Source organism: Arvicola amphibius, chromosome 2 (genome assembly GCF_903992535.2).
Source record: "Arvicola amphibius chromosome 2, mArvAmp1.2, whole genome shotgun sequence".
Classification (NCBI taxonomy): domain Eukaryota; kingdom Metazoa; phylum Chordata; class Mammalia; order Rodentia; family Cricetidae; genus Arvicola; species Arvicola amphibius.
Genome location: NC_052048.2, coordinates 128,696,100 through 128,722,998, shown reverse-complemented (window position 1 = coordinate 128,722,998; position 26,899 = coordinate 128,696,100). Strand labels below are relative to the sequence as shown.

Genomic DNA, 26,899 nt, shown 5'->3' with positions numbered 1-26,899 from the left:
GTGTTTCTGTGTCTTCATTTATTCAAAGGAAAGTGAGGGTAGAAACCTATCTCACAGAGAAGAAGGAAGAAACAGAGCATCTTAAAGGAACCAGGAAATGTAGAGATAGGGAATAATGTAACAGAAACAATGTAACAGAAACAAAGTAACAGAAACAATGTAACAGAAACAAAGTAACAGAAACAATATAACAGAAACAAAGTAACAGAAGGGGAAGCTGAATGAGCCCTACCTACACCCTGGACTCCACTTCCAACTCAACCCGTCCAGCTGCGACAAGTTTCCTAATTTATTTCTGATATGGTTTATACATCCTTACACCCGGGGCCTGTAAGCGGTTAAGCTGTGCCATTTCAATCCCATCGTCTTCTGTTGAAAGCCAACATAGTGACCGTGTTTGGAAAAAAAACTGTAATAGCACTGAGAACTGACATAGATTTGGGGGTCACAACCCAAGACTGATTTTCTGCTCTAATTTAGTGATGGGTGAAATTGAGCTAAAATGTTCATTCATACAGTTTCCCAAAGAATAGGCATCTAGCATTCCCTCAGTGTCTTCTAACATAGGGCATTTTTCACAGGGTCAAGTGAAGAGAGACTTTATTTCACATCCTTGTCCACCAAAGGGCTAATTGATTTCCTCTGTTGTGTTTGGAGGTACTGAGAGGGTTAAGACATCTTTCTAAGTTTTGATGGCTTCACTAGGTAGTAATCACAAATATGTAAGATGTATTTGTGATACGGTGGTACTATGATAGCCTTTCGTCCCAAGCCTTAGGAGGGATTGCTATGGGGAGATATGGCAGGAGGTTTCCTTCTGCTAATCTCAGGGCTTGGTTTAGGGACCACCGCATAAGATTGCCAAAAGTCTCAGTAACCTAGTTCTCCAAACATTGACTCCCCAGGTGACAACATGCCACATGACAGCCAGTGGCACTGAGATGCTCTCCCAACCTATTAAAAAGATACAAACAACCCCTCTGTTAACAAAAACGCACCCTGGACCATCTTCCCTCAGTACCTGTTTATTAAGGGCTGGCTTTCCATCCGACCCCACCCCCACCCCACCCCAGCACCTGGCCATAAGCAGAATGGAGCAGTCCTGAATAGCACGAGCAGCTCTTGATTTATCTGTAGGAGCAGGGACAGCCTCCTGCATTTTTCTGGTTCCAGGGTTTATGAAATACTCTTTTAGGAAGTCCAGCTTTTACTTAGGTTGACTATGTGTTTGGGGGAAAAAGCAGTTATTCCAAAATTACTCTTACAGATTTATTTTATGTTTGGATTAATTCGAGGGGAAGAGTAAAAAATTAATTTTAAATTGATTAAAATGAAAATGCTGACAATTATGAGGTCCCCTTTCCCAACATCCTCATGGCCCTGCCACTGCTAACCCCTTTCTTGAACCTAGCAGTCTTTTATGGGAGAGAGCCAGTGTAGTTCCACTTTTCTTTCACGGCTCAGACTTATTTCAAGGCGCATTTAATTGTGTTTAGTTTTTGACCACAGCTCTCCCTCTCTCCAGCCCCTTTATGCACATAGATCAAGGTTATGAAGCTGTTTTATAGGAGTAATTGAAACAGAGGCCACAGAGGGGCAGCGCTGCATACCGAGTTCTGTCTTCCCGGCTCCGGGGGCTGCGCAGCAGTTTAATCTCTAGGACAGACACTGGGTCTGCGATTCCTGGGCAATGTGGGAGTCAGTCTCCTGGAGCTCTTTGTGTTTGCCGTCAGAACTGCTCTGGGAGCTAAGGCTAGCGGGCTGTACTTGCACGCTGCCCACTCTCACGCCCTTCTCCCAACCCAAGTGGTGTGCGATTGTGTTAGAGTGTGTGTGTGTGTGTGTGTGTGTGTGTGTGTACCCGCAAGCGCTCCCGCGCAGTAGGAAAACCCATGTAAGACACCACATCCTTTTCCCCCACAAAAAGAACCCTCCACAGACCCCAGAACTGCAGGCTTTTCGAAGGCCAACAAGCCCCAACTCTTGTCTCTGCATCCTTCTTTCCCATTATTTTCTTTTTCCTGACCTCGCCCCGAGTGCCAATCCCCATGAAAGGCCTACTCTGCATGGGTGACCAGTGAAGAGGGTCCTGATATGTGGGAGTCACTGAGAAACGCGGCGCCAGGCGCTCGAGTGGAGGAATGGCGCCCTCCCACGGCGAGCTAACACGTCCCGAGTGGGCACCAACGCTCACCCATCCCCGCAACCTTTAGTGTCCCGGGGTGTGCGCGGGGAGGGGGCTGCGGACGCTGCGGATTTTTGGACAGGAAGCCGCGTTGACATTGAACTTCAGCTCGTGAACGCGCGCGTGCTAACAGTGGGGAGGGGGCCGGGCTCGTAGCTGCAGCGAGCCAGCTCAGGCGGGGTACAGTGCCCGGCTGGTCCCCGCCACCACCCGCGGGAGCTGCGAGCGCTGAAGCCATTCATGATTTTGATGACGTTATTCTAAGAGTGGGCGAGGGGAGGCGGAGCCGCTCTAGGACAAGCCCCGCCCCTCTCCTATAAATGCGGGTTCCCGGGCTCTTTGTGGGACCCGGAGCTCGGTGGAGAGCGGGAGCTTGGTCTGCACTGCCTACGCCGCTGGCAGCGGGGGAAGGCGGACCGGCGATTGCCCAGTACCCACTCTCGGCTGCCCGCTGCTCTGTTCTGCGCCCCTGTAATCCTCATTCGGGACGCAGTGAACATTTTTTTTTTAAAATCACAAGGGCGTGGGTCAGCCTCCCCTAGGACTTCATGTCTGTATATTTCCCCATTCACTGGTGAGTATCCTGCGCCTGTGGCGGACACCGGTTTAACCCGAGTGCCTGCGGGGCACGGCAGCCGCCTACTGCCGGCTCGGGGTGCGAGGCCAGAGAGTGGCACGGACACCCAGTGCTCGCTAACCCGCCGCCTCAGCCCCTGCAGGAGTCGACGTCAAGGTTGCAAAGCTGGGGGTTGGGGGAGGCCGTACTGAGAGCATCCAGACAAAGGAAGTGAACTCGGAACCTTCACTTAAGTGGCGGCCAGAGGGTGTGGATATGGTGAAGATGGGTGGGAGAGAACCCGGGGTCCCGCCTGAAGCCCCTAAGGACACCCTTAGAGGGTCCGTAGAGGGAGGCAGGAGATGAACCCTCCTGGTGCAGGGGGCTCCGGCTCACCGGGCCCCTCCCCTTTTCCTTTTTGTTTGCACGCAAGTCTCGGCGTCGAGGATGGCTGCAGCTGGGCTGAGCTGGTGCAGCCGCCCGGGTTGCAGAGCTGGAGGGGGGGGGGGGCGCTCTCCGCACCCACAAGCCACAAGCAGCAGGGTGCACTCTGCACCTTCTCAACCCCTGCTCTCTGGCCCCTAAAATCCAACGCGCTTTTGTGAAAGGCTGGGGTTTGGGAGGAGTGGGCTCCTCCGAGGCCAGATTGGAAGAAGCCGGTCACAACTGGGTAGGGGCTGCAGAGGTTTGCCTCCAGCCAGGGAGGATCGGGTTGTGGGGATCAGAGCCCTGGAGGATACGGGGAGAGGGCCCTAGCTGCTGGGACGTGCGCGCCAGCTGCTTCTTCCTTCCTGCTGTGGGGTATAGAGGAGGGGCCCTACTGAGCGCCCGTGGTCCTGGAGCGCGCTTGCAGGTGCTGGCCTTGGAGAGCTGGTTGCAGGTCCAAGGCAATCTCGGAGCTCAGAGAAGGTGGTCCCTAGTCACAGCGCTGTTCTGCTTATCCCAGGAACTCTGAAAGTTCAGGTTTCTCGTTTTAACTTTCTGGGCTAGCGCCACAGTTCTAAGAACAGAAAGCCGCTAGGAGCCTGGTCACAGCTCTGTGGATGCTCTCCTGACTCCCTTCTTTGGGGTTTGGAGGCAGTTTTTCCAGACCGGGGAGGAAAGTCTCAAAGTCTAGCTTCTAAATTTAAACTGGCCCCCAAGCCAGTCACTCTCTCTTAGTGTCTCTGCTCCCTCACAGTTTGGCTTTGAGTAGAAGGCCCACTGAGTTTCAAAAGAAAGTAAAATTCTCCTACCCTTGGAGCCTGTGTATCCTTTCATGAGCAGACAAGTCTGGTATCTTATGGGTGAGACTCTTATGGTATCTTATGGGTGGTGGAGGTTTTGTGCCCCTCCTCCCCGTTGCTCAAAATTAAATATGGTAGATGTTAGGGGTCCTCAGGATATTAGCCCCCCCACTCACCCATTAAGGTTTATGATTATTTTGGTCATTAGCACTTTCTAAGATATCTGCAACATTTTTCCCCTCCAGACATAGCTATGGGCTATGCATTGTTAGCATCTTGGTAATAAACAGGGCTTCTGCAGCTCAGAGAGGGTTGATGACCTGTTAAAGTTCACACAGCTCTTAAGTGGTGAGGACTCTCAGGAACTAATTGCTTCTGTTGCCAGGGCCAAATGCCATTTTTACCCTATCAGATATATTTTTTTTTTAAAAAAAAAAACAAGATTCTTGTCTTCCTGTTTTCATAGATGTAGTCTCTCTAAAGCCTGCCCCTGCCTTGCCTTTTTCCTTTCGCAAACCACGTGCACAGACATGATAGTGAAAATGCTGGCTGTTGTGCTCTGGGTACCTAGATTTGGCACTATGCGTACTAAACTCTCTGTGTGCCCATGGCCTGAGCAAGGATAATGGGTTGTTTGTACCCTGCTTAGAGAGTACAAAGTACTTTCTCATGTCAACCCCTGTGGGCCAACTTGGCCCCTCTGGAAATTTCCTTGCAATCAGAATCTGTGTATCCTTAAGACTTTAAATCCAGGGGATGTTTTTCATGCTGGGACCTAGCGGCAGCTGCTTCTGGGGATACAGATGGGGGTAGTATGGCACATGTGAAGCTGGAGAAAAAGCTGACCCTTTGGGGTGGGACGTTTTGCCTAAGGGAGCCCCAGACAAACAGACAGCTAAGAAGGCTTCATGATTAGACTTTGTCTCCCCGAGGCTGGCCTGTTATTGTTATTATGTAATTCTACTGTGCAGTTCCCATTGGAAATTCCTGGGCAAGATTACTCTTATTCTTAGTGGGAGAATGAGGGGAGGCATAGCTGCGTTAGTTTCTTATAGACTCACAGACTTAGCTACCTATTCTGTGTTTGAGTGTCTGTGAGTGTGTGTGTGTGTGTGTGTGTGTGTGTGTGTGTGTGTTGTTTCTAGTACATTTAATAGAAAATCCAAGATTGCTTTGTGTGGGGTTTGGAGGCGGGGGAAGGAGAAGTTGCAGAGAGTGGGGGCTTTGTCTGTCTCTGCGGATGAGCAAGCCACAGTGCTGTGGGTTTGAAGATTGCATCCTCGGGTGAGCTTGTTTTGCTGTGAGCTGTTTGAGCACCTCTCATCCTGTCTTTAGCCATTCCCCTGATCTCAGGGCCACAACGTCGCGAAGAGGAGGGATGTGCCTGTGTGTAGATGTGTTGACCTCTGGTCTGAATTTCTCGGCAGCCCTGACTATCTGAGATCGGCTGAGATGACTGAGGTGATGATGAACACCCCATCCATGGAAGAGATTGGCCTCAGCCCCCGGAAGGATGGACTCTCCTATCAGGTGCGTTCAAGCTTGGGACCTTGTGCTTTTCTCTGCTACCGTAAGTAGGCATGGTTTGGGGATCCCAGTATCCCCTGTAAGAGTTTGGAGATCCCAGTATCACCTGTGGGAGCCATGTCACCTTGAGAAAGTCCTAGACTGCCAGTGAGCCCCAGTTTCTTCACTCGCAGAATGGGGCAGCAATGGTCTGACTCCTGTAGGACTATGATGAAGAGTCAGCTTGACGAGAAGGTGGGTTTAAGGCATTTGTAGTGCCTGGGACACCTAGGGGTTCAGTAAACACTGACTGACATCACTAACTAGCCTTCCTGATTCTCCCAGTAACAGCAGACCACTCTTTCCAGCCAGGCTTATGCAGTAAAAATGCAGCTGAGAAGCAGCTGATGGGGATAGGTGGTCTGATACGGGAGCAGCTACCCATCTTCTCAGAGTGACAGCTGACTGGCTGATCCAAAGTTCATGTGTAAACTACACAGAGCCCAAGAGGATGCCCTCTTAGCGATGCTGATACCAGAATGCAGCATAGGGATCATCTGGTCTAGTGGAGATAAATACATAGGACAGCATAAAGTTGAGTTGGGGGGGGGGGCTCCTTTCTCACGCTTGGACAGTGCTCTTTAAGTGTGGGAAAACCTCAACATCACGGAAAAATGGGGGGTATCACCCCAGGCAGCACCAGAGCATTTTGGTTACCTCCGGGATGGACAACTAGTTTTGGATCATCAGATAGTCCCTAGATTGCCAGTTTTGGAGGAAAGAAATATCTGTAAGGGGACATTTTGAGACTAAGGTATTGTGTACAGTAGCCAGCAAGATGAACGGGGCATGAAGTGCAAAGCACTTGCCACACATTTCTTTGCTCATTCTTGCAGTAGCTCGCACTGAGACCCTAGCCCAGCCCTATTTGGGGCCTTGGATCTCTACTCCTGATGGCTTGAATCTCCTGACACATCCCGTGTCTTCACGCTGGGCTTGTTCTGCTGGAGTCTAGACTTACTCCAGCTGCTTCTTCCTCGGAGCTGTTTCAGGGACACTTCTTTTGTAAAGAGCGAAGCAAATAGAAAAGCTGGGATGGGTGCCATGTGATGGGAGGAGAGTAATCAAAGAGAAGCCAAGAGGAAAACTAAGGTTGGGAACATGGCTTCAAATACCAGACATGCTTGGGAGGTTCAGGAGCCCCTTTGTTTTATGTCAACACACCAGGCCTCCCATGTTGGCTGCAAATAAGGACCCCAGGGGATGAGGGGCCCAAGGAAAAAACGGTTGGTTGTTCAAGGCTGCTCTCACTTTCTTTTCTGGGAAAGGGACTAAGGAAGGCAGCCCAAGGCCCCGTGGCCAGGTGGGAAGTACAGAAGTTCCCCGGCCCACCTGCCAGGGTAGTTTTGGATTCCAGTTTCCAAGCCTCTGAGTCAGACTAAATGTCTTGGTTACAGGCAAAGGCATATTTCAGTTCCGGGTTGTAGATTTCCACCACAGAAACCTTTCCAGCCACAGTTGTCAGGGCGTGTGTGTGTGTGTCTGTGTGTGTGTGTGTGTGTGTGTGTGTGTGTGTGAGAGAGAGAGAGAGAGAGAGAGAGAGAGAGAGAGAGAGAGAGATTCTCCTTTAAACACATCCTAGGTAAGGAGTCGGGCATTGTCTTAACCCTACACGTCCCTGAGTGTAGCCTCACCACAGATGACATGGAAAAGGGCTGCCATGCTGGGGAAAGAGGACTGAGTTGGGGCTGCTGTGGCTGGAGAAAACAAAAGAGTCTCTGGGTGCTTGTAGTGTCTGGATGCCTCCTGAGAAGACTTTTTATGCCTCTGGATCGAGGGCTCAGTTCCCATAGCCCCCAGAAAATCGACCTCTGTCTCCTGGGTGGGGACTACTGTCCAGTGTCCAAGTATCTTACCTGGAACTCTTAAGCACTCTTTTCAAAGATGATTTCAGAAAAGGCTCTTGGTTGTCTGGTGAGGAAAAAAAAAAAAGGGCAAGTTACAGTGTTTGGCTAAGCAGCATTTATGAGGCATTTTCTACATTTAACCTGATGTACTTACTGGACGCAACATCCAGGGTTTGGGGCTTATGGGAACCAGCATGTCCATGTATTTCTGGAACACATGCAGCCTGGCCAGTCTATGTGTGGGCACTGGTGAAGTGATCTTACAGAATCTGAGATGTCGTGAAACAGGGAATCAACAAAGGCTGGACTTTGAAAGAGAATGAGAGCCTTGAGGGGCAACCCATCTCGCACATGTAATTTTATGATGCTTCAGATACCCCTTGGCAGCCTGTCTATGCCAAGTGTGGGGCTCCACTGTCAACTGGTCTGGCAACTGTCAAGTGATGGGTACTCTCTGGGCCCCCACAAAACTGGTGCCATCAAATTAAAAGCTTTCCCACCAACACCCTGGGAATTGGCTGGGCCCGGCTCTTGGCTGAAGCCTGCCGCCCTGTATGCTTGGGCTCTGCTTGGAGCTGAGGGTGGGAACTCAGTGCTCTGTTCTTGGCTTTCCTCCTGAGGATAATAATAGTATGTGGCTTTTACTGAGACCTGCTTTTCCAAGGAACTGAGTAAGGGCTGAATACATCAATCCCGTCTTGGCAGATGAAACAGAATCTCAGGCTTGTAATTTGACCTTGAAACAAGGTCATCACATAAGTGACCCACTGGGCTTTCAAGTCCTTCCCCTACCTTCCAGACCCACCCCGAATTAAGCTTTCCTGAGTTCTCTGTATTGCATATGGCCATTCTTTTCAGTGTCTGTGCTTGAGGTTGAATTTTAAACTTTCATTTGATGCTGTGCTGAGTTTTCAAGATGTGGGCCCCTCATTACCTTCCCATTACTAGGTCTATAGTGGCAGGGGTGCCTCATTGTCAGCTTTGTATCCTGTAGCCACTGTCCTTTCCCCACTCGGGTACCTATATGCCTGCAGAGCAGGGATTAATGGGAAGGGATTCCTGATTTGGGATCTAGCCACTTATACCTCTATGGTGTTCTCCAAAGGTCCTGCTGAAGGTATAGATCCAGCCTATACCCATCTAGGCTCTGAATGCATATCTTTTTTTTATCCTCTGAAGGACAGGTTAGCCCTTCTATTGTTTAGAAATTCATACCAGTAATATTTTATTTTATATTTTGAGACAGGATTTCATGTGTCCCCAGACAAGCCAAAGGTGACTTTAAACCCCTAATCCTCTTCCTTCCGACTCTCAGTGCTGGCATTAGAGGCACAGTTATGCAGTGCTGGTGATCAAACCCAGGGCCTCATACATGTCAGGCAAGCACTGTACCGTCTGAGCGACATTGTCAGCCCCGAGTTCATGCCATTTTGTGAGCATGCATAGAAATCTGGAGCCTGTGTCTTGTGTGTCTTCACATCCATCTGGAGAGTCATTCAAATAAGTGAAACCCACGTGGAACATTTATTTGGCAGGAATTATCACAGCCCATGGGGTGGGTGAGTAAATGGTTACTAGAAAGCTTAGTACATTTAGCTCAGGCCGTGGGCGGTAGCAGGCGCTCAGAGCCATGTGGGAGGGTCTCCGTAAGGATATTTATGTCCTGAAGGGCTGAAACTCCATCCCCATGCTGTGTCTGTGGGTTTCCTAGTCAGTCACCAGCCTATGGGATAGGAATGTGTGCCATCCAGTGCAGACGAATCACTGGATGCCTGGTGGAGCCTGCTCTTTCTGTGGACCCACTACTGTACAAATGTGATGTATAAGGGTAGGTCTTTCTTTGAGGGTCTCCTCTCAAACAGACCAGGGCTGTCTATTGGGGAAGGATTCTAATGATTTCTCTATGAGTTCTTAAATGTAACCCCCTTAGGGTTCATTTTAGCCTTGCCCCTAACTTCTCCTGGCACATTGTACACAAACCATCCTTATTTTTTTTTTAAAATCAACATGCTTAAGTCTATACATAGCTTTGGGTACCTTCAGATTTAAACCTGTCCCTTCCTCAGCTTCTGGTCCAAGGTTTGATACCTTTATCTTTCCCTAGATGCCTTTCATTTTATATTATTTGTACACAAGGTCTCTAGCTCAGGTTAACCTAGAACTTTCTGTGGAGCTGAGGGTGACCTTGAGCTTCAGATCCTCTTGCAAGCTGTGTGACCACGTCTGCTTTTGCAGTGCTAGAGAGAAAACCCAGAGTCTTATACATTCTAGCCAAGCCCCTGCCAGCCTGAGCTGCAGCCATGGCGCCTCCTGAGGCTCTTCTTTGGTTACCATCGGTGCGGTGTTCCACCTGCTCTGACTTTTGGCCATGCATGCCTGCCTTTGACATCACCTTTCAGGCAAGCACTTTGGCTTTCCCTCCCAGAAGGCCATTCTGGAAACCGGAAGGAGCAGTTTCTTCACACACCCTACTGCTCCCATGTCCCCTCCCCTCCCCGGTGCCTTCCTTTTGATCCAGAGAGCTAAGAGCTTTCTGCATCTTCCGAGTCATCTCCCAGGGTCAAGAGAAGGACAGTGGTGGGTTGACCTTTCTTGTCACCCCTTAGTGTTTGCTTCTTGCAGGCCCAGAGCCTTAGTTGGAGCTCTGTCCTGGAGCGAGGACTGAAGGACTCAAAAAGTAGATGCAAGATAGAATCCTGCAGGTCCCGCAGTCACTATCAGACTTTAAACAGCCTCAGCTGTCCCCAGAGAAACATAAAGCTAAAATCCCAAAAGCCTGTGGCAGGAGATAGTCAGCCATAGACACGACACATGCCTGGGACTGTGGCACATTTTTTTTCTCCTCCCGCTTCCCTCACAGTGATGAGACACACAGGAGTCCGTCCATCGGACTTGGGAGCGTGAGTTGTCTCCTCTGAGTGAAACTGGCTCTTGCTACGCCGACACACATCTTTGCATTGCAAGCCTTCTCTGTAGAAGAGTCCAGCACCGTCTTTTCATGTTGGAAGCCTAGATGAAAAGGTCATGTTCACTGTTGTGGAAAGTCCCTGGATTAGGGCCTGCAGATGGCTGGAACTGTTCCCATGGGAGCCTTCTTCTTCCCTACCCCCATGGGCACAACAGTGTATTTGTGCCCGGCTGTAGAGAGAGCCGTCTTTTTTTTCCACAGCCAGCCAGCCGGCTGCACACTGGATTCACAGAGCTTCTCTCCAAAGGCCTGTGTTGGGTCCGCCCCTCCCTCTTGCAGTGACCATGTGTTTATCATGCTGCAGGGCCAGGGCCTATGTCTTAGAGTGCTCTTTGTTCCCAGTGTCCTACAAATAGATGCTGGATGATGGATGGGGCCCTTCCTCCTTCCCTTTCCTGGGCTGAGGCTATCTCTGTACCTTGGCAATCCTCGGTGAAATGTTTTAACAAGATCAGCATTTTCCTCCCAGTCAGTCCAGTCTCTTAGGCTGGAAAGAAAGGAAGATTGTACTGTACCGTGAAGAAAAGGGATGCATTTGGGTGGTGCATCTTGTGACTGAAGCCAAGAGCTATTCCTGGGTGTCTGGCGAATGTCCTGAGATGACCTTTCAGGCCTGAGTCTGAAATAATCCTTAGAGGATGTGAAGACAGGATTTCATTCACACGGGGCTGCAGCTCGCTAGGGCTTCCTTCCTTTCCAGCCTGGTTAGGCACAGGGCTGCTTCTGCCTGCCTCTCCTTGGGCCACTTCCCGCCCGGCAAGGATCTGTGTCAACCAGTCAAATCCTGCTTCCCACAGTTTATCCTTGGCTTGCTGCTGGCCTATCAGCCGCACAAAACTATCCCAGAAACAATGTCTGTCTCTGCCCAGAGTTTCAGTGGTGAACCCCAGGGGACAGGTGCGGGTTGCTTCCACCTCCTCCACTTCGTCTTCATTTCTTATCTTGCACTGGGGCAATGTTTTTTGTTGTTTTGGTTCGGTTTGTGGGGTTTTGTTTTGTTTTATCAGTTAGGCCTTATAGTAGAGGCCTCCAACCATTCAGCTAAAACTGTGTTGGCTGCTAGCTTCTTAGCCAGGGATTTTATGGGAGCCCAAGGGAAAAATCGCTCTAGATCTTTTATGTGGAGTAGTATGGACCAAGCCAGGAGAGCACCGCAGACTTTGTTGCTGAGGTGTCCAGTTCCTCAGGACCTGAATTCATCTTCTGCCTTTGCTTTGGAGACCATAAAATACTTGCCCGTGACCATCCCTATAGATAGAGCAGGTATAAGCGCTTCCAGTCCCCCTGCTCCCACTCCCTCTACCATACAGCCGAGACAGCGGAATGGTAGTGCTGGCGGGCTTTCTTTTTCCAGTTAGAGTGTTGTCGTTATAGGAAAGTTCTTTCTTCCCTCTTTGTCAGTCATTTCCTGTTTTCACTGATCAAGTATGCACTTTGGTATTTTTATGCTTTTCAAAATTGGGTGACTGCTAGGAAGCGTTCATTTTTCTTTATTTTTTTTCTAAATTTTCACACATTTACCTGGCATAACTCATAAGTTGTTTTTTTTCAACACTCCTGTATCTTCCGCCCTTTTTCCCAGTGCTCTTCATACACCCAAAATTTACACTTCATTCTGGTCTGAGGTTTTAAATAGCATTGGTCACCAGCATCATGGTGCCACTATAATTTATATCCAGAATACTCTAGATCTCTTTCTTTGTTTTCTGATCCTGGAGATCGAAGCTAAGGCTTTGTTCATGCTGAACAATAGCATTGAACTACATCCCCACACTCTTTCTTACTTTTGATTTTGAGATTGGTTCTTGCTAAGTGGCCTAGGTTGGCCTTGTACTCATTATGTAGCCCAGGCTAGCCTTGAACTCTCAACGGTCCTTCTGCCTCAGCCTCTCTATGGCATCCACCACTATACCCTGGAAAAGCTGTTGTATCATGAGATTGGATGGTAATTTGTTTCACTGTTGTCTTACTGCTGAAATTTTTAGGTCATTTTTTTCTCTTATATTGTGATAGTTTACATTAAAATTTTAATATAAGCCTTAGTGAATAATTTATATTACTTCTTTAGTATAGTTTTACGAGTAGGATTTCTAAGTCAAAGAGCAAAAGTGTGGATGGATGTATATGTGTTATCATTCTAAAGATAATATTTATTCTTCATAGACTGCAGCAAAGTAGACTAGACCAAAGAGGCGAGACCTAGTCACATTCCTATCATTGAAATATTTTGGTATGTTTACTTTCAATAGTTTTCTGTGCACATTTTTTCAATGCGTAGCAAATCCTTTTCCATTTAATCTAATGCTGTGGCTGTCTTCGTTCTTATCACATGGCTTTCTTTGTAAAAACAGTAGTTCACTCTGGATGTACCACTTCTTGTTGCTGGATGTCTAGCTTGTGGCATCTTTTGTTCTTAGGATGAATCCTGTTCTGGATATCATTTGATGTAAATCTCTGTACAACCCTAAATTGTTTCTTTGGAATAAGTTCCTAGAAAAAGAACTGTCAATCCAAAGAGATCCAACAACATTAAGCCTCTTGATTATATGGCACCTTAAAAACAGAATGTATAAATGAGTTTATCAAGATATAATCTCTCAGCATTGATAGTTCAAACAAATGGCAGCATCTCTGATCTGTAACATCTATAGAGATGGGATAATGATGGAGCCTGGAGATGAAGGCAGAAGGCATATTATTATTTTGATATATTCTGATGTTGTAAATCTTCCTGTAGTTTAATTATTCATCACATACATTATAATTAATGATGCTTAGCTAACATTTAGCCAGCACTGGAAGAATAGCTAGTAATCATATTCTTGACCCACAGCTAACACAAAATACACTTTCTAGATTATACAGGCTAGTCATTGTTCTATGTTTTAAGGTTTCTATGGCTGTGAAGAGAGCCTTGCCCATGGCAACACTTATAAAGGAAAATGTTTAACTGATCTGGCATCTTACAGTTTAGAGGTTCAGTCGATTATCATCACGGCAGGGAACATAACAGTATACAGGCAGCCAAGGTGCTGGCTACATCTTGGTCAGAAGGCAACAGGAAGTGGACTGTCTCACTGGGCATGACTTGAGCATATGAGACCCAGCCCCACAGTGACACTTCCTCCAACAAAGCCATCCTTTCTAACAGTGCCACTCTCTATGAGCTCCTGGGGACCCATTATGTTCAAACTACCAGACTCTCTTAATGACATTGAAGCACCATGTAACCTTGAAAAGACCAGTGCAATCGTACAGACCCACAAAGTTTGGCCAAAGACATCCTTAGTGTTAGGAACCATTTGGGGGGGTCTCTGGGTTTGTCTCATGGCAAGTTCTTGGTTAATGAAACTTTGCTTCTCTGGATGTTAGAATAGACAATGCTTAGAAGTAGATCTAAATTTAATGGGCACTTTCCATCTACCCAACAAGTTTGCAAGGCTTCTCATGCATATAAGCAATGTAGGCCAGTGTTCAAGTAGGGGCCGGTACTCCTGTTGGTTTATGAGAATATCCGTGCTTTCCATGGCGCTGCCTACGGCACACACTAGTTCTCTATTTCTGTGGTGATAGCGTTTGATTTTTAAGCAAGTATATTTTAAACAAGCGAGTAAAACAAGAGCTTGACTCCTACACGGACATAACAGAAAAATGAGGTGTTGATGTGAGGCTGGCAGACACTTGCTCCCCCGAGTGGGAAATTCTGCAGCATGGCTCTTTAGGGGGTCATTGTTGGGGAATATTATTCTAAGGTGTGTTACTTTTGTTTATGTTGCGTTTGTTTAATTCTGTGAAGCTTTGTTACTGTCTGTCCTAAACACCTGATGGACTAATAAAGAGTTGAACGGCCAGTAGCGAGGCAGGAGAGAAGAATAGGCGAGGCTGGCAGGCAGAGAGGATAAAGATGAGGAGAAATCTGGGAGGGAAGGGATAGGAGAATGAGAGAGGAAGGAGGAGGACTGTCCAGCTCCGCAGCTGCACAGCCAGACACGGAGTAAGAAGGAAAGCAAAGGTACTCAGGAGTAGAGAAAGACAAGAGCCCAAGGCCAAAGATAGACGGGATAATTTAAGTTAGGAAAAGCTGGCAAGAAACAAGCCCAGCTAAGGCCAGGCATTCATGACTAAGAATAAGCCTCCTTGTGTGATTTATTTGGGAGCTGGGTGGCAGGTCCCCCCAAAAGTCTAAAGAGTAAAACAGCTGACTACAGGCCCTCACTGGAACGGGCCGTGAAGGAATTTGTTTCCTTCAGAAGTAGAGCATCCTCTTTGGCAGAAGCACTATGACACTGTCTGCTCAGTTACGGTTTCTGTGTTCCTTTGTTAGTTACCCCCTGAAATATGATTCACTGCCTCCAGGTGCTTCCTGGCTATTTCCCCCCCTCACTTCAGTGTTAGAGGGGTTCATGCCAAACCACTTCTCAATGATGCCCTGTGTGGACACCACTTCATGTCTTATAAAGTATTAAGACAGAAAGGCAGCTGCCCCAAAGGGTCGCAGAAACTCTCCAGGGAACATGAAAAACAGGGAGGGGTCTAAGGAAATCTATGCCCTCACCTTTAGCTTCCTTCTGTGGCTTTGTACAAATTACCGTTCTAAGGGAATGGTTACTAGCTGCCTTTCCCCACCTTTCTGTCCAGATTGTCTGTCTGTCTCTTTACAAGGGAGATCTGCAAGCCATGGGCTAGAAATTTTCAGGGCATCAGAGAAATGGAACATTCGAAACAATGTGTCAAGGTAGTCCCCTACTTCACGGTGAGAAACTTATCCAATAAAAATTAACCTCTGTATTTAATAATTACTTGTGATATGTTTATTGAGTGGTTGGGTACTAATAGCCACATTGAGCCAATACAGAAAACTTGAATTTGTAAAACCTTAAGGTCACTGGACTTTTTAAAATGTCAACTTATATGCATAATAGATCTTTTGTTGAAGGGAAGTATGCAAAACCCAATGGCTAAAGCCTTGAAAACATAAGAAGATATTAAGAAAATATCCAGTTGGGTGTGGTGGTGTATGGCTGTAATCTTAGCTTGCATAAGAATGTGGCAGAAAGGTCATGAGTTAGAGGCAAGCCTAGGGTACTCTGTGAGTTCAGGCTAGCCTGGGCTACATACATGAAACACTGTCTAACTTAAAAAGTAAAACAAGAGTAAATCTCAATTAGAAACTGAATAGAAATTCAGTTTCAAATAGATAAAGGGTTATTATAAGGTTGACTCTGGAGCTTACTTAGAAGTGTTTTAGTAGAAAATGGTTGATATCAGATTGCTATAGTTCTCATAATACACTTGAGGATAGTTTTGTTTTCTGTTTGTTTTTGCTAGTCTATTTTGTTTTGTTTTATGGCAAGGTCTCATCTCACTATGCAGCCCAGACAGGCCTGTGGCTCGGTACGTAGCTCAGGTTGGCTTTGAACTCTTGATGATCCCCCTTGCCTCAGCTTTCTGAGTGCTGCATGGATAAGCCTGCACTGCTGTGCTGAGCCTAACACTGAGACTAGTTAAAAGAGTGGTGTATACATCCTGGTTTGATGCGTTAGCATTTATGATCTAGTGGGAGTGTTTGGGCGTGGAAACAGAGGTGCAGTTGTTCAAAATTCTTCTAGTGATTATGTCAACAAAAAGGTGTACATACCCACACACCCTCTTATCCCTCCCTCCCAGGATAAGAACTGTGGTTCTGCAGCACCTGAACAAGGGGTAAATTTGAGATTGGACTAGTCATCTTGACATGAGTCCCCCTCTAAAGTCACATGTTGGGATACCCAAGGGGTCCTTTGGGCACCACTAGGAACTCAGAGCTCAGACCCCCTCAACTCAGAGGAGTTAAGGACATCTGGACAACTGTCTTCTATTTTCAGTTTTGTGTTGTCTGTGCTATCTCAGGAAGCTCATGCCACCGCTGCCAGCCTCAGTTGCCTCATCCATAGCAAGAATTAATCTCGATTAATTTTGTTGGGCAGATAGATGCTGACGTGAAGTCCTCCTGCTAGTAGATCTCCATATAGGATTGAAAAGCTTTGCTCTCTGGTTGCCACATTTGAAAGCACTTTTTTTTTTTTTTTTTTTTTTTTTTTTGGTTTTTTCGAGACAGGGTTTCCCTATAGTTTCTAGAGCCTGTCCTGGAACTAGCTCTTGTAGACGAGGCTGGCCTCGAACTCAGAGATCCGCCTGCCTCTGCCTCCCGAGTGCTGGGATTAAAGGCGTGCGCTACCACCGCCCGGCTTAAAAGCACTTTTGATGTTCTACTCAGCTCTTTCCAGCGTTAAAGTCTATATTGTCTTCATCCTTACTTTCCCTGGTCGTCTTTCTGGGAATGTTTTTTTCTCCCTAGGCCAATGGTTTTAAACTTGGGTTTCAGTTTATACTTTTTTGAAAAAAACAATGTGTGAACTTTTGTTTATGCGTATTATGTCTTTATTGTTTCAGTAATTAAAGCAATTTTTTCAATTTTAACTCATTAGTTTATTTAGAAAAATGAAGCAATTATATGTTGCTATAAATAATAGTTTTTTATAATACAACTATATTTTCTAAAATAGAAAAACCTTAGAAGAAAAGCATTGTTTTTACATTTTTAAATCTCTCTTATGTCTGGTCAGAGGAAAGATGGTGAGATTCTCATGTGTGCTTCCCATGAGTATAAATTTGTTGCAATATGTATTGGTTGAAGGAAATGAATAAAATCTGGCTTATACAGATTATGCAGTTAGGAATAGGAGAAATATTTTCACATCTTTTCCAGGTTGTTTTTGGTACACTTTTTTCCTTACCTTTCCATTTCTTCCCCTCTCCTTTCATTTTCTTCTCTCCTTTCCCCTTCTCTCTCCACTTCCTCCTCTCCTCCTCCCTCCCCTTCACCCCTGACATTGTTTTGAGACAAGACCTCATGTGACCTGGGCTGCCCTCCAACTTTTTCAGTAGCAGAAGATGACCTTGAATTTCAAATCCTCCTTGCCACCAACTCCCAAGGGCTAGGATTCCATGCATCAACAAGTCATAGTTTCTTTTTCTTAATTATTTATTCTTATTTTATGTGCATTGGTGTTTTGCTATGGGTGTTGGGGCCCCTGGAACAGGAGTTACAGACAGTTGTGAGCTGCCATGTGGGTGCTGGGAATTGAATCCAGGTCCTCTGGAAGAGTAGCCAGTGCTCTTTACCACTGAGCTCTCTCTCTAGCCCCTAAGTAGTAGTTTCTTAAATGTGATGTGCTTAGTGATGAAACCTTATGACTGAACTTTTTGTACTTTTACATTAAATTTTATTAGTCTGGCTTGTACCTTGCTTGATTCTTTTCCCCATGTTCAGTTTTGTAGTGTACTACACTGATCATTTGGACATAAATTATTCAAATCTTCCAAATGGTGACACAGTTCATTGTGCCATATCAAATTCATTGCACAATTGTGCAATATCAAAAAAGTTGTTAATATCACTGCTGGCCTCATCAGAAAGCTAGCAAATATTAGTTAGGAGTTATCAAGTTCTTGGCAGCTGATAGAAATTTCCCAAAATTCTAATTTGCACTTGAGAGTTCTATATTTTATCATTGGTAATAGATACCATCAGTCATTTCCTTGGAAACTACAGATCACTTTTCATTTTTGAGAAATTGTTCATGTTGGAATAACCATAGTTTGTTTTTTCAGTCATTTTTCAAGTACTGTGGTGGGCCATTGAAAAAGTGGCTAGTTTAGCTGGCAACTCAACCACATGAGGGCTTTTATTAGGAGTAACCCGGGTACCGTGGTAAGCGGCAGAAATGCTAGACTTTAACTTGGCGTTTCACCATCCTAAATATGGAAGCATGATTGAGAGTCAGTGTCTGATGAGTATGAAGTTCATGAAGGGTTGTTATTTTTTTGTTGATTGTCTTTGTTCTAAACGTTTGAGGTGAGAGTGGATAAGTGATGGCAAGTACAAATTTCTGGCTGTACTTGTGAAGGTGCCAGCAGTTTCAGGAACTGTGGCTTTTTTTTTATCATTAGTGTCAACACGGGTTAAAAAGCAAATGCAATCTGCATAGTATTGAAAATATTTTCTCCCCATCTGTGCTTCTTTCATGAAAGGATCTTGGAAGTGGCTTCTCTTGGAATAGAGCGTGGCTGAGCAGAGCGGCAGGGCTCTCAGCTGGTTCCTGTTGGGGGGGAGCGTACCCTTTTTATGGCACCCGTAAAGGTGGGCCCTTAGCAGATGGCTTATTTCTGGAGTAGAGCAAGTGGACACGGTACTGTGTGGCACAAGTGGTACCGGGTGAAACCAGCAAAGGCCTCGAGGCAGGATAGCAGAGTTGTCGCGGGAGATCTGAAAGAGTGTTTCCACTGCACTTCAAAGCTGTAGGGTTTAAGAAGCACAGTCCAGACCAGGATACCCGGGCTAAAGACACAAGACTTTTGTCTCTAACATGGAGAAGGAAGGGATGGTTGAGATGGCAGCTGGGCCAGTCTGGACTTTCTGAGAGAAGAGACGTAGTCATGGAACATATGTGTTGTGCTGATGGAGGAGGAGGAGGATAGGAACTGGGAAGACTGGGCAGGAGGTCATCTTCTTTCAAGGGGTAATAATGATACACATATTTGATAAGATATAAATATTTGAAGTCACCTATGCCACAGAGAACTTTGTGGAAATTCTCTAATCTTCCAGAAGCTTTATCTGTTTCTGGGTCCAGCATTATCAGGAGTCATTAGTACTAATTAATTGGAATTTGGAACCCCTGACTTGGAAGATGGATGTGTGTTTGAGAGATGTTTATGAAAGATGGTGTTTATCCCAAGGATTTCCTTTTCCTTCCAGTTTCAAGGCTTAGGCACTTAAGCATCTTTGATTCAAAGGAAGGAGGTTCAGGGTTGTTCTAAAGGCCAAGTGTTTGCTCAAGTGCCCTGAAGGATTAGAAGCACCAGGGAAGGACAGAGAGGGGTAAGGTAGATGTCCTATAGCCTTGTTTTCAGAAAAAAGTTGAGATGTGAGGTGGAAATTACAAAACTGGATAACAGTTAGGTTTCCCAGAACCCCCTCTTGTAACCCTCTGACCCTGAAAAATCCCTGTGTGTTTCCCAGTCACTTGCTACATTCAAAAGCCAATAAGATGATAACAGTGCTAACAACACGATAAGATAGCCAGAGGTCAGATTTCAAAGACTATAGTTCTTGCCATGATATATAACTTAAGGACCAAAGAGCAGGGTATGTTGTTCATCTGAATTAGCTGCAGCTCATTTATTCCAGCAAGATGGTCGGCAAGACCAGCCCCTCCTAAGAAGGAATAAACACACAAGCCAAATCCATGGTTGTTCTCTAGGAAAACTAAGAAATCCAGGCTTTGGAAATCTAGAGTTTAGGAGGTATCTGACTTTTATGGGCGAAGACCCCTTGAGTAGACCCAGGGAGGAGGGCCAGGGGCTTGGTCAAGAGAGTGGTTTCCATTCCAGCTGTCGTAATCCGTGTCATGGGGGAGCCAGCAGCTTTGGGAGAGAGGCAGTGCCATCACAGGTCTTTCTCAAAAGAGCCTGGCCTGGGATTTTTGAGTACAAACCTAGAGTGTAGTACATTTGCTCCTGTCCCAAGCTACAGTTGTTGGCTTTCCAGGCCCTTGCTCGAAATACTCCGGGGGAACCCTTGCTCTACTTACTAAGGGCAAGCATTAGCAATGCTAGAGTTAAGAGTTTCCCCAGCGTGTTCACACATACCTGGGTTTGACGCTCTCTCAAGCCCCGTAAGATCAGCCTTAGTAGACGTCCAAATTTATGGAGGGGAGAGAGGAATGAGCTGGCTGTGCAGCGGACCCTGCACCAACCCTAGTAATCCCAAGGAGTGCAAACCACTTCCTCTCTTTATTCAAGGAACTCAGAGGAATCAGAGTGACGCAATCAAAGTCACAGAGATATTAAGAGTTAGGGGCCACATAAAAGCCAAACTTTTCAAACCCCTGGTCCACCTGTAAGAACAGTGTGGTTCTTTTCCATAGTTGGCTTAGGATTGGTTCTTTGTTGCTCTCTGCAAATGGAGAGGGTGAAGGGTTACTGTGTGGTTTTGTGCACGGTGCCTTGGGGACTTAGCCTGACTATTTCTCCCAGGCCTTCTGCTTTCCTTCCCACCCCAGCTTCTTCTGCCCTCTGCTCCTCCCCAGCAAAGAGAAGCAGGGTATCCAGGGCTGCCCATGTCTCAGCTTGCATAGCTGGTAATTAGCCCTTTGTGTCCAGCTAGGCACCTTTCATCTACCCCACCTGCTGGTGTCTGCTTTCCCCATTAGCATCTCCCAGCTCCTTGCTGAGACCTCCACCCTCTTTGTGGCCAGATCATCTTGTTTGTCGAGATGATGGCCATGCAGTGCACTGACAGGGAAGGGCCACAAAGACGAGACTTGCTCACATTTTCCATAGTAGGTGCCAGGCGACTCTTTCTTATCCCCACCCCAGAGGCAGCTAGGTTTAGGTCACCTGGCTTAAAGGCAGACAGCTGATAGCTAGGCCTCCAAATTTGGGGCCTTTGGAGGCCTAGTTTTATCTTTCAGTTCCTCTCTGTTCGTGAAATGGGAGCTGGCTCACCAGCAACTCTCTCGCCCCAGGAAAAGGCTCCTGATGAGTTCACAGTCTCTAGAAACCTGGCCACAGCCCCAAAGTTCTCAGCTCCGAGGCCACTAGTATTGGTCAGCCAATCCAGTAGCTCCAGTCTTCCTTAAAACCCTGTTTTCATTGTCCTCATAATTATGTAGCTTGAGTAAGTAGCTGCTTGAATTTTTATTCAATTTGTGTTTATGTGAGTCACATGTAAAATCTGGCCACCTTTCAGGGCTCAGTTAGCCGCCCATGACTAGTGAACGCTGGACGGAACAGCACAGGAAGCATTTTCATTACAGCAGAGCTTTCCTTTGGACTCCACAGCCTTCACAGCCAGACACTCCAGTCTGCTGGCATCTACATCACCAAGACTGCATCCTGGGTCATCCTAAAGCTTCCTTTGCTTTTCAGTGCGGTGGCACCTTCTCACGTTCTCAAAGTGCAGCGACCCATTGTGATGAGGGGGCACCTGGCAAGGGGTACCTCTGCAGAGGTGTCCTCTGTGAAATTCACGCTCATATGGGACTCAAGATGTTCTTGGTGTATGGGTGATTGACAAGATTCTATTCTGTTTGTGTAGGTGGGAACTTGGTGCTCACCATTCTCCTGGGCATCTCCATGTGACAGCTGGTTGTGGAGGGCAGTGATGGCAGAAACAGGAAGGGGTAGAGCTGAAGAACATGCAGTTGGCATCTGGATGCCTCTTGATTAGCCCTGTTGGGGGTGAGGGTAGGGGCCTCCCATATCTCTTTCTGAAAAGCCTTTACTGTAGGGGATTTTCCAGTTGGTTGTTTGTTTTCAACCCAGAGAGAAGACAGGGCACTTTGGACTTGAAGGTTTTTAACCAGAAACCATTTGTTTCTGGAACAGGGGCATTTCTTTGTTCTCTGCCAGGTTCTGCCGGGCAGCCCAGCGTGCAGGACGCTGTTTGCCTGCCGCCCCAACCGTACCTGTCATGTGCTTGGCAAATCGAATGAGAGTTCTTTCTTTTTCTTCTTTTTTTTCCATTGCCTTCCCCACCCCATCAAATTGTAGGTGTGACCTCTCATTTTTCTGCTGCCTAGATGATTAAAAACCATGACTTAGTGGAAAAATGCTGACCTCCTCAGGGTCAGCCTCTTAAGCAGCTGTCGGAGATAAGATTGTGCTGGCAAAAGGCTCAGACACACTCTGCAAGGCTTTCTGTCTTTTCCCGAAGCTATTCTGGTGCAGGATGTGTTTTTGGAGGTTGCTTAGTTTTGGAGAGAGATATAGTTTCTAGAGGCACAAATTTGTGTGATCTGATAATAAAACAAAATCTCTGATGTCAGGGTTAGAGGAATTATTATAGTGATTTTTACAAATACAGCTTTGTGAAAAATTTTTTTTTTCCTAAGCCTGGCCAGTGGTGGCTCACACAGGCAGAAGCAGGCAGGTCTCTGTGAGTTCGAGGCCAGGCTGGTCTACAGACAGGACAGGCTCCAAACTACACAGAGGAACACTCTCTCAAAAAAACCAAACCAAACCAAACCAAAACACACAGACACACAGACACATACACACACACACACACACACACACACACACACACACCTTTTTTAATGTTTCTTGCTTTGAGGAGCTCACAGGGCAGAAGTCTTTGGCAACACTGCAGCATTGGCTGTTAGATGCTCAGATTACGCCCACACGGACTTATGAGACCTCACCGTGGAGCTCTTGGTGTGAAAAGCATTGACTGTTGTCATTTTCGCAACTGTGTTCGTCGTGTTGCTTCACGTTTGGGAGTAGATACCAACTCTAGACCAGTGGAAATCGTTGCAAAGAAGGCATTATGATTTGAGTTTTGCTTTGGTCTTCCAAGAAGTGCATCACTTCTGTATTGATTGACTTGGACCCACCAAGTGTGATGAGAAGGCCACTTCATGTCTCTGGAGGAGAAACTGAGGAGGGAGCTTGAGAGGACCTGACAGGGGTCACGCAGCTGATGACAAGGGTCTATAGTAAGGATCCAGATCCCGTGGCTCAACCCAGTATCCTCAAAGGGATTACTTCACTTAAGTCCTGTAGATATCTGATTTCTAGGAGTGTGGCCTGCATTTCTAGCTCTAGCGATCTACCACTACCTACTTCATACTGTCAGTATGAAGACGGAGGTCCTGCTCAGCAATGGCCTCGTCCGTTATCAACGTCACCCTTCCAGCTTGTAGTAGGATCCGCAGTTCTGCTGCTGCCTGGGCTGCCTGTAGTCCTTTCGGTGACTTGAATGATCATTAGAATCAGGGAGAAGGTTGGTCCAGAGGCTTCCTTTTAGCTCCCACAGCTACATCTCAGGTCCAGAAGGATGAGGGTCTAGACTGCGAAAACTTGGGGCTTCTGTTTATTGGACTTATTTATTGGACAGTCATCCCTGTCCATGAACTGGAACCTGCCTCAGCCAATGGGGCAGTAGGAATCTGAGTCTTGCTCAATTTTCCCTCTGGAAAAACTAAAGTGATGAGATGGACCCAGGTGTATCCTACTTAAGGATGAGCTTTGAATCCTGGCTTGGCCTTGTGGCCTTCAGAGTCCCGGGCTCTTGCTATCCCTAAGGTGGTAGTGATGTCTCCGTGAAGGGACAGATATCTGGTAGAACTTTGCAAACTGAAGCCTGCTTTCCGCTCGCTGGAGAGTGCCTACATCTGACCCCAGAACTCATGCTTGGAAGAGTCCTCATGGCCTCACCCCCCAGGAAGGGCTCAGCTCCATAGAAGTGAGCAACAACCCCCATCCCCTAGCTCCCACCCCACCGCTAAAGCTTAGCTGACCTGCTTTCCCTCCACCCACACTTGTCGTTGTGAATGTTCCGCAAAGTCCAAGGGCAAAAATCCGAGTGGGTGGCTTAACAGGAGCTGGTGGTCAGCTTTCCTACCTGACCTGTGTGGGTCCAGCCCCTCCCTGGTTTGTTATTCTTCTGGCTGTTATTACGATACTTTTTACGAGCCCTTTTAAGTCTTTAATGATGCGTGTTCCTGCCGCTGGCTTAAGGTTTAATCCCAAGCAATAGGCCTTTATTGGATAAATGGTTAATAATCACTGGTCTGCGGGGATTGAGACGCTTTGTGAGGCCCCTGATTCTCAGAAGCCCCACGTGGCCTGTGACGGGGTCTGTGTGTGTGTAGGGAGATCAGACGCTCCAGGAGTTCCGCAGAACTGGGGAGGCGGCCTAAGTATCTCTTCTGCCCTCAGCGTACAGCAAAAGCCAGCAGCTTCCCTGGATCTCTCCAAAGTCCAAATATCTCTTTCCATCCACTCGAGTTCGATGCGAACAGACTGTGTGACCTTCAGTGAAGACTCCTTTCCCCCCAGGGGCCTGGGTTTCCTGTCTGTCGGACAGAGGTGGGAGATGGCCTTGCAGGTGCTAAGTATCAGGGTCTGGTGAGCCCCAGATTCCCCAGGCCAAAGCTCCTCTCTCCTTGGGTGTGTCACCGAGGGTTATGAATGGCAAGGGACTGGCAGTCCAGAGGATTAAGTGCTTAGCTACTGGGCAGAGAATTGGGTCAGCTGGAGTCACAGGGCAGTACTGCAAAGGGAAGCCAAGCTTGGCTCTTAGTTTTATAGCCTGGCTCAGTGTTTCGGTCGGCATTGGACAGAACTCACAGTGGGCATTAATAAATGGTGCCTCTTTCACGGGACTCTGGAAGGAGAGTTGAATCCTCCAGGTGTACAACTGGCAAGAAGCCAGGGTTGCTCACAGGTGAAAAAAGGGGGAAGGCTCTAAGGATTCTGTTCCCAGCTAGCTTGTGACTGGTGGCCTTGCCTTGATCTGAGTTTGGCTTGGATGTGACAGTTTCAATAAGATCCAAAGGGGCCGGCGATGCCGCAGTGTGGGAGCAAGCACACCTGAGCTTGCGTCTTAGTTAATGTCAGACTAGAACATGAGGAGCACTTGGTTTTGACTGTGTCAGTTTGAAATGATGAAGAGCCCAGTTGTTTGTTTCTTCTAGGCACCGGTAATTACTCAGGCAGGAGCGTGATGTTTTCACGTCTGTTGTATGATGTGGACTGCAGGCACAAAGAGCTTGTTCCGAAGCGAGGCCTGGCATACCGTGAAGACATGATTTTCTGTTCTTTTATCTAGCAGGAAAGCACCACAAGCAGAATTACACCCACCCTTTTGTTCAGTCGTTTGGGCCACAAATTCTTAGCTTCAGGATTAGAAGAAACGTCTGGCTTTGGAATAATTTTCCCTAGAACGTACTCCCCTGGTTCCTTTCTTACACCCACGGTATCTAGAAGGCAGAACATAATCCTTGGAAGATGGCCAGTGTTCTTGTTCTCTCTCTCTCTCTCTGTCTCTCTCTCTGTCTCTCTCTCTCTCTGTCTCTCTCTCTCTCTCTCTCTCTCTCTCTCTCTCTCTCTTCTCTTCTCTCTCTTTGTGTGTGTAAGGAAAGAGCCAAGCTTCTCTTTTCAGATATATATATGTGACCAGATGTCTGTTTTGCTCTTTAAAATTTCAGATCTTTCCCGACCCATCGGACTTTGACCGATGCTGCAAACTGAAGGACCGTCTGCCCTCCATCGTGGTGGAACCCACAGAGGGGGAGGTGGAGAGCGGGGAGCTCCGGTGGCCCCCTGAGGAATTCCTGGTCCAGGAGGATGAGCAAGACAACTGCGAAGAGACAGGGAAAGAGAAGAAGGAACAGTAGAGTCCCGCGGCTCACCTGGGTCCTATGAGCCAGTGTACCTGAACTGTTTTTCTCATGGCGATGGAAGAAGAGAGTGAGCCACAATCATTCTGAAAAACGTCAAACGAGGCTTCCGTTTTGCACCTGAAAATCTCCGAGTCGGTTTTCTTTTGTCTTTTTTTTTTTTAATTCGTTGAGCAATGGAGCCCTCTGACAACTTGCAAGGCTGAGAAAGGAAGCTGCTGAAAACAGGGGTGTGGGTGGGGGTGTGGGAAAGGGGTGCTGCTTCTAAGATCCCTATCTGAACTCTAGTGCTAGAGGCAGTATGTGTGTGGTGGTGGGGGTTCTGGCTGAGGGAGGGAGGTGAGCACATGAGCAAGAAACATTTTGGGTTAAAAAAAAAACCAACAAAACAAAACAAAACAAACCCCACATTTTTAAAGAGAACTACAGCCAGTAAGTGCTTAGCAGCGTTTGCTCTGGCTGCCGGGGCATATGACAACCAAGTTTTCATCTCCAGTCTTGCTACTCACCTCCACTAGCCTTTGCTTTCATTTCGAGCCTGTTGGCTACCCACAGAGAAACAGGGCCAGGACAAACGGCCTACGAAGTCAGCTGGGGGGCTACACAGGAAAGGAAGCTTCCCCCTCTCCTTCCCGCAGACTCTGCCCCAGCTGCTTCAGGTTCTCAGCCCCCAGGGACCTGGAGGCTTGTAAGGGGTAGTACTTTTGAGTTTTTCTCCCTATTTACCCTTTTTGACTCCTAATACATTGGGGGAATAGCCAGAGCACTTCCGGCCCTTGTGGGACATCCCAAGGCTGCAGCCTGAACACGGAGTGCCTCCCTCCACTGTGGGTCTCCTAAGACCTCTTACCAAGTCCGCATGGAGCAGAATGGTAGAAGACTCAGCTCCCCCAGGCCTGCTTTTCTGTCTCCTTTGGTCACAGCAGTCAGGGGGACCTAAGTATGAACACAGAAATGAAACACCGTCCCTAGCTCTGTTATGAACTATCACCCATCTGACCTGCAGCACCACTCCAACGGGGTTTCCAGCCTGGCTTCCGTGGGAGGTAAAAGCAGAGTGTGTTTTCCTGGTTAGATGGTTGGCTAGTGGGGGCTTTCATGATGCTGATAGATTGGCCGAGACTCCCATGTGGTACCAGATTTCCAGTGGAGTGGTTTTTACCCTGGGGTCACTGCTGCTCCCCGTGTTGCTCCTGAACGTAGGTTGGGGGAAGGTATGGGCTGACCTGGGATATCCTTGTGGAATAGCAGCCTTTATCCCTTTCCCACCTCACCTGTTTCTGGCAAGGGTAGCAGCTGCATGGGGGAAATTAACATCTGG

The 26,899-nt window shown here is 47.3% G+C and overlaps 1 protein-coding gene across 1 annotated transcript; it reads left to right on the top strand.

Moving 5' to 3' along the window:
* The first annotated feature begins 2,544 nt into the window (after nucleotides 1–2,544).
* Nucleotides 2,545–25,706, top strand: Lbh (LBH regulator of WNT signaling pathway). The gene is made up of 3 exons (XM_038320580.1): nucleotides 2,545–2,759; nucleotides 5,395–5,497; nucleotides 25,387–25,706. Exons 1-3 carry the CDS (start codon nucleotides 2,734–2,736, stop codon nucleotides 25,573–25,575), a joined length of 318 nt encoding a protein of 105 aa, XP_038176508.1. The 5' UTR covers nucleotides 2,545–2,733; the 3' UTR covers nucleotides 25,576–25,706.
* The last annotated feature ends 1,193 nt before the right edge of the window (nucleotides 25,707–26,899 follow it).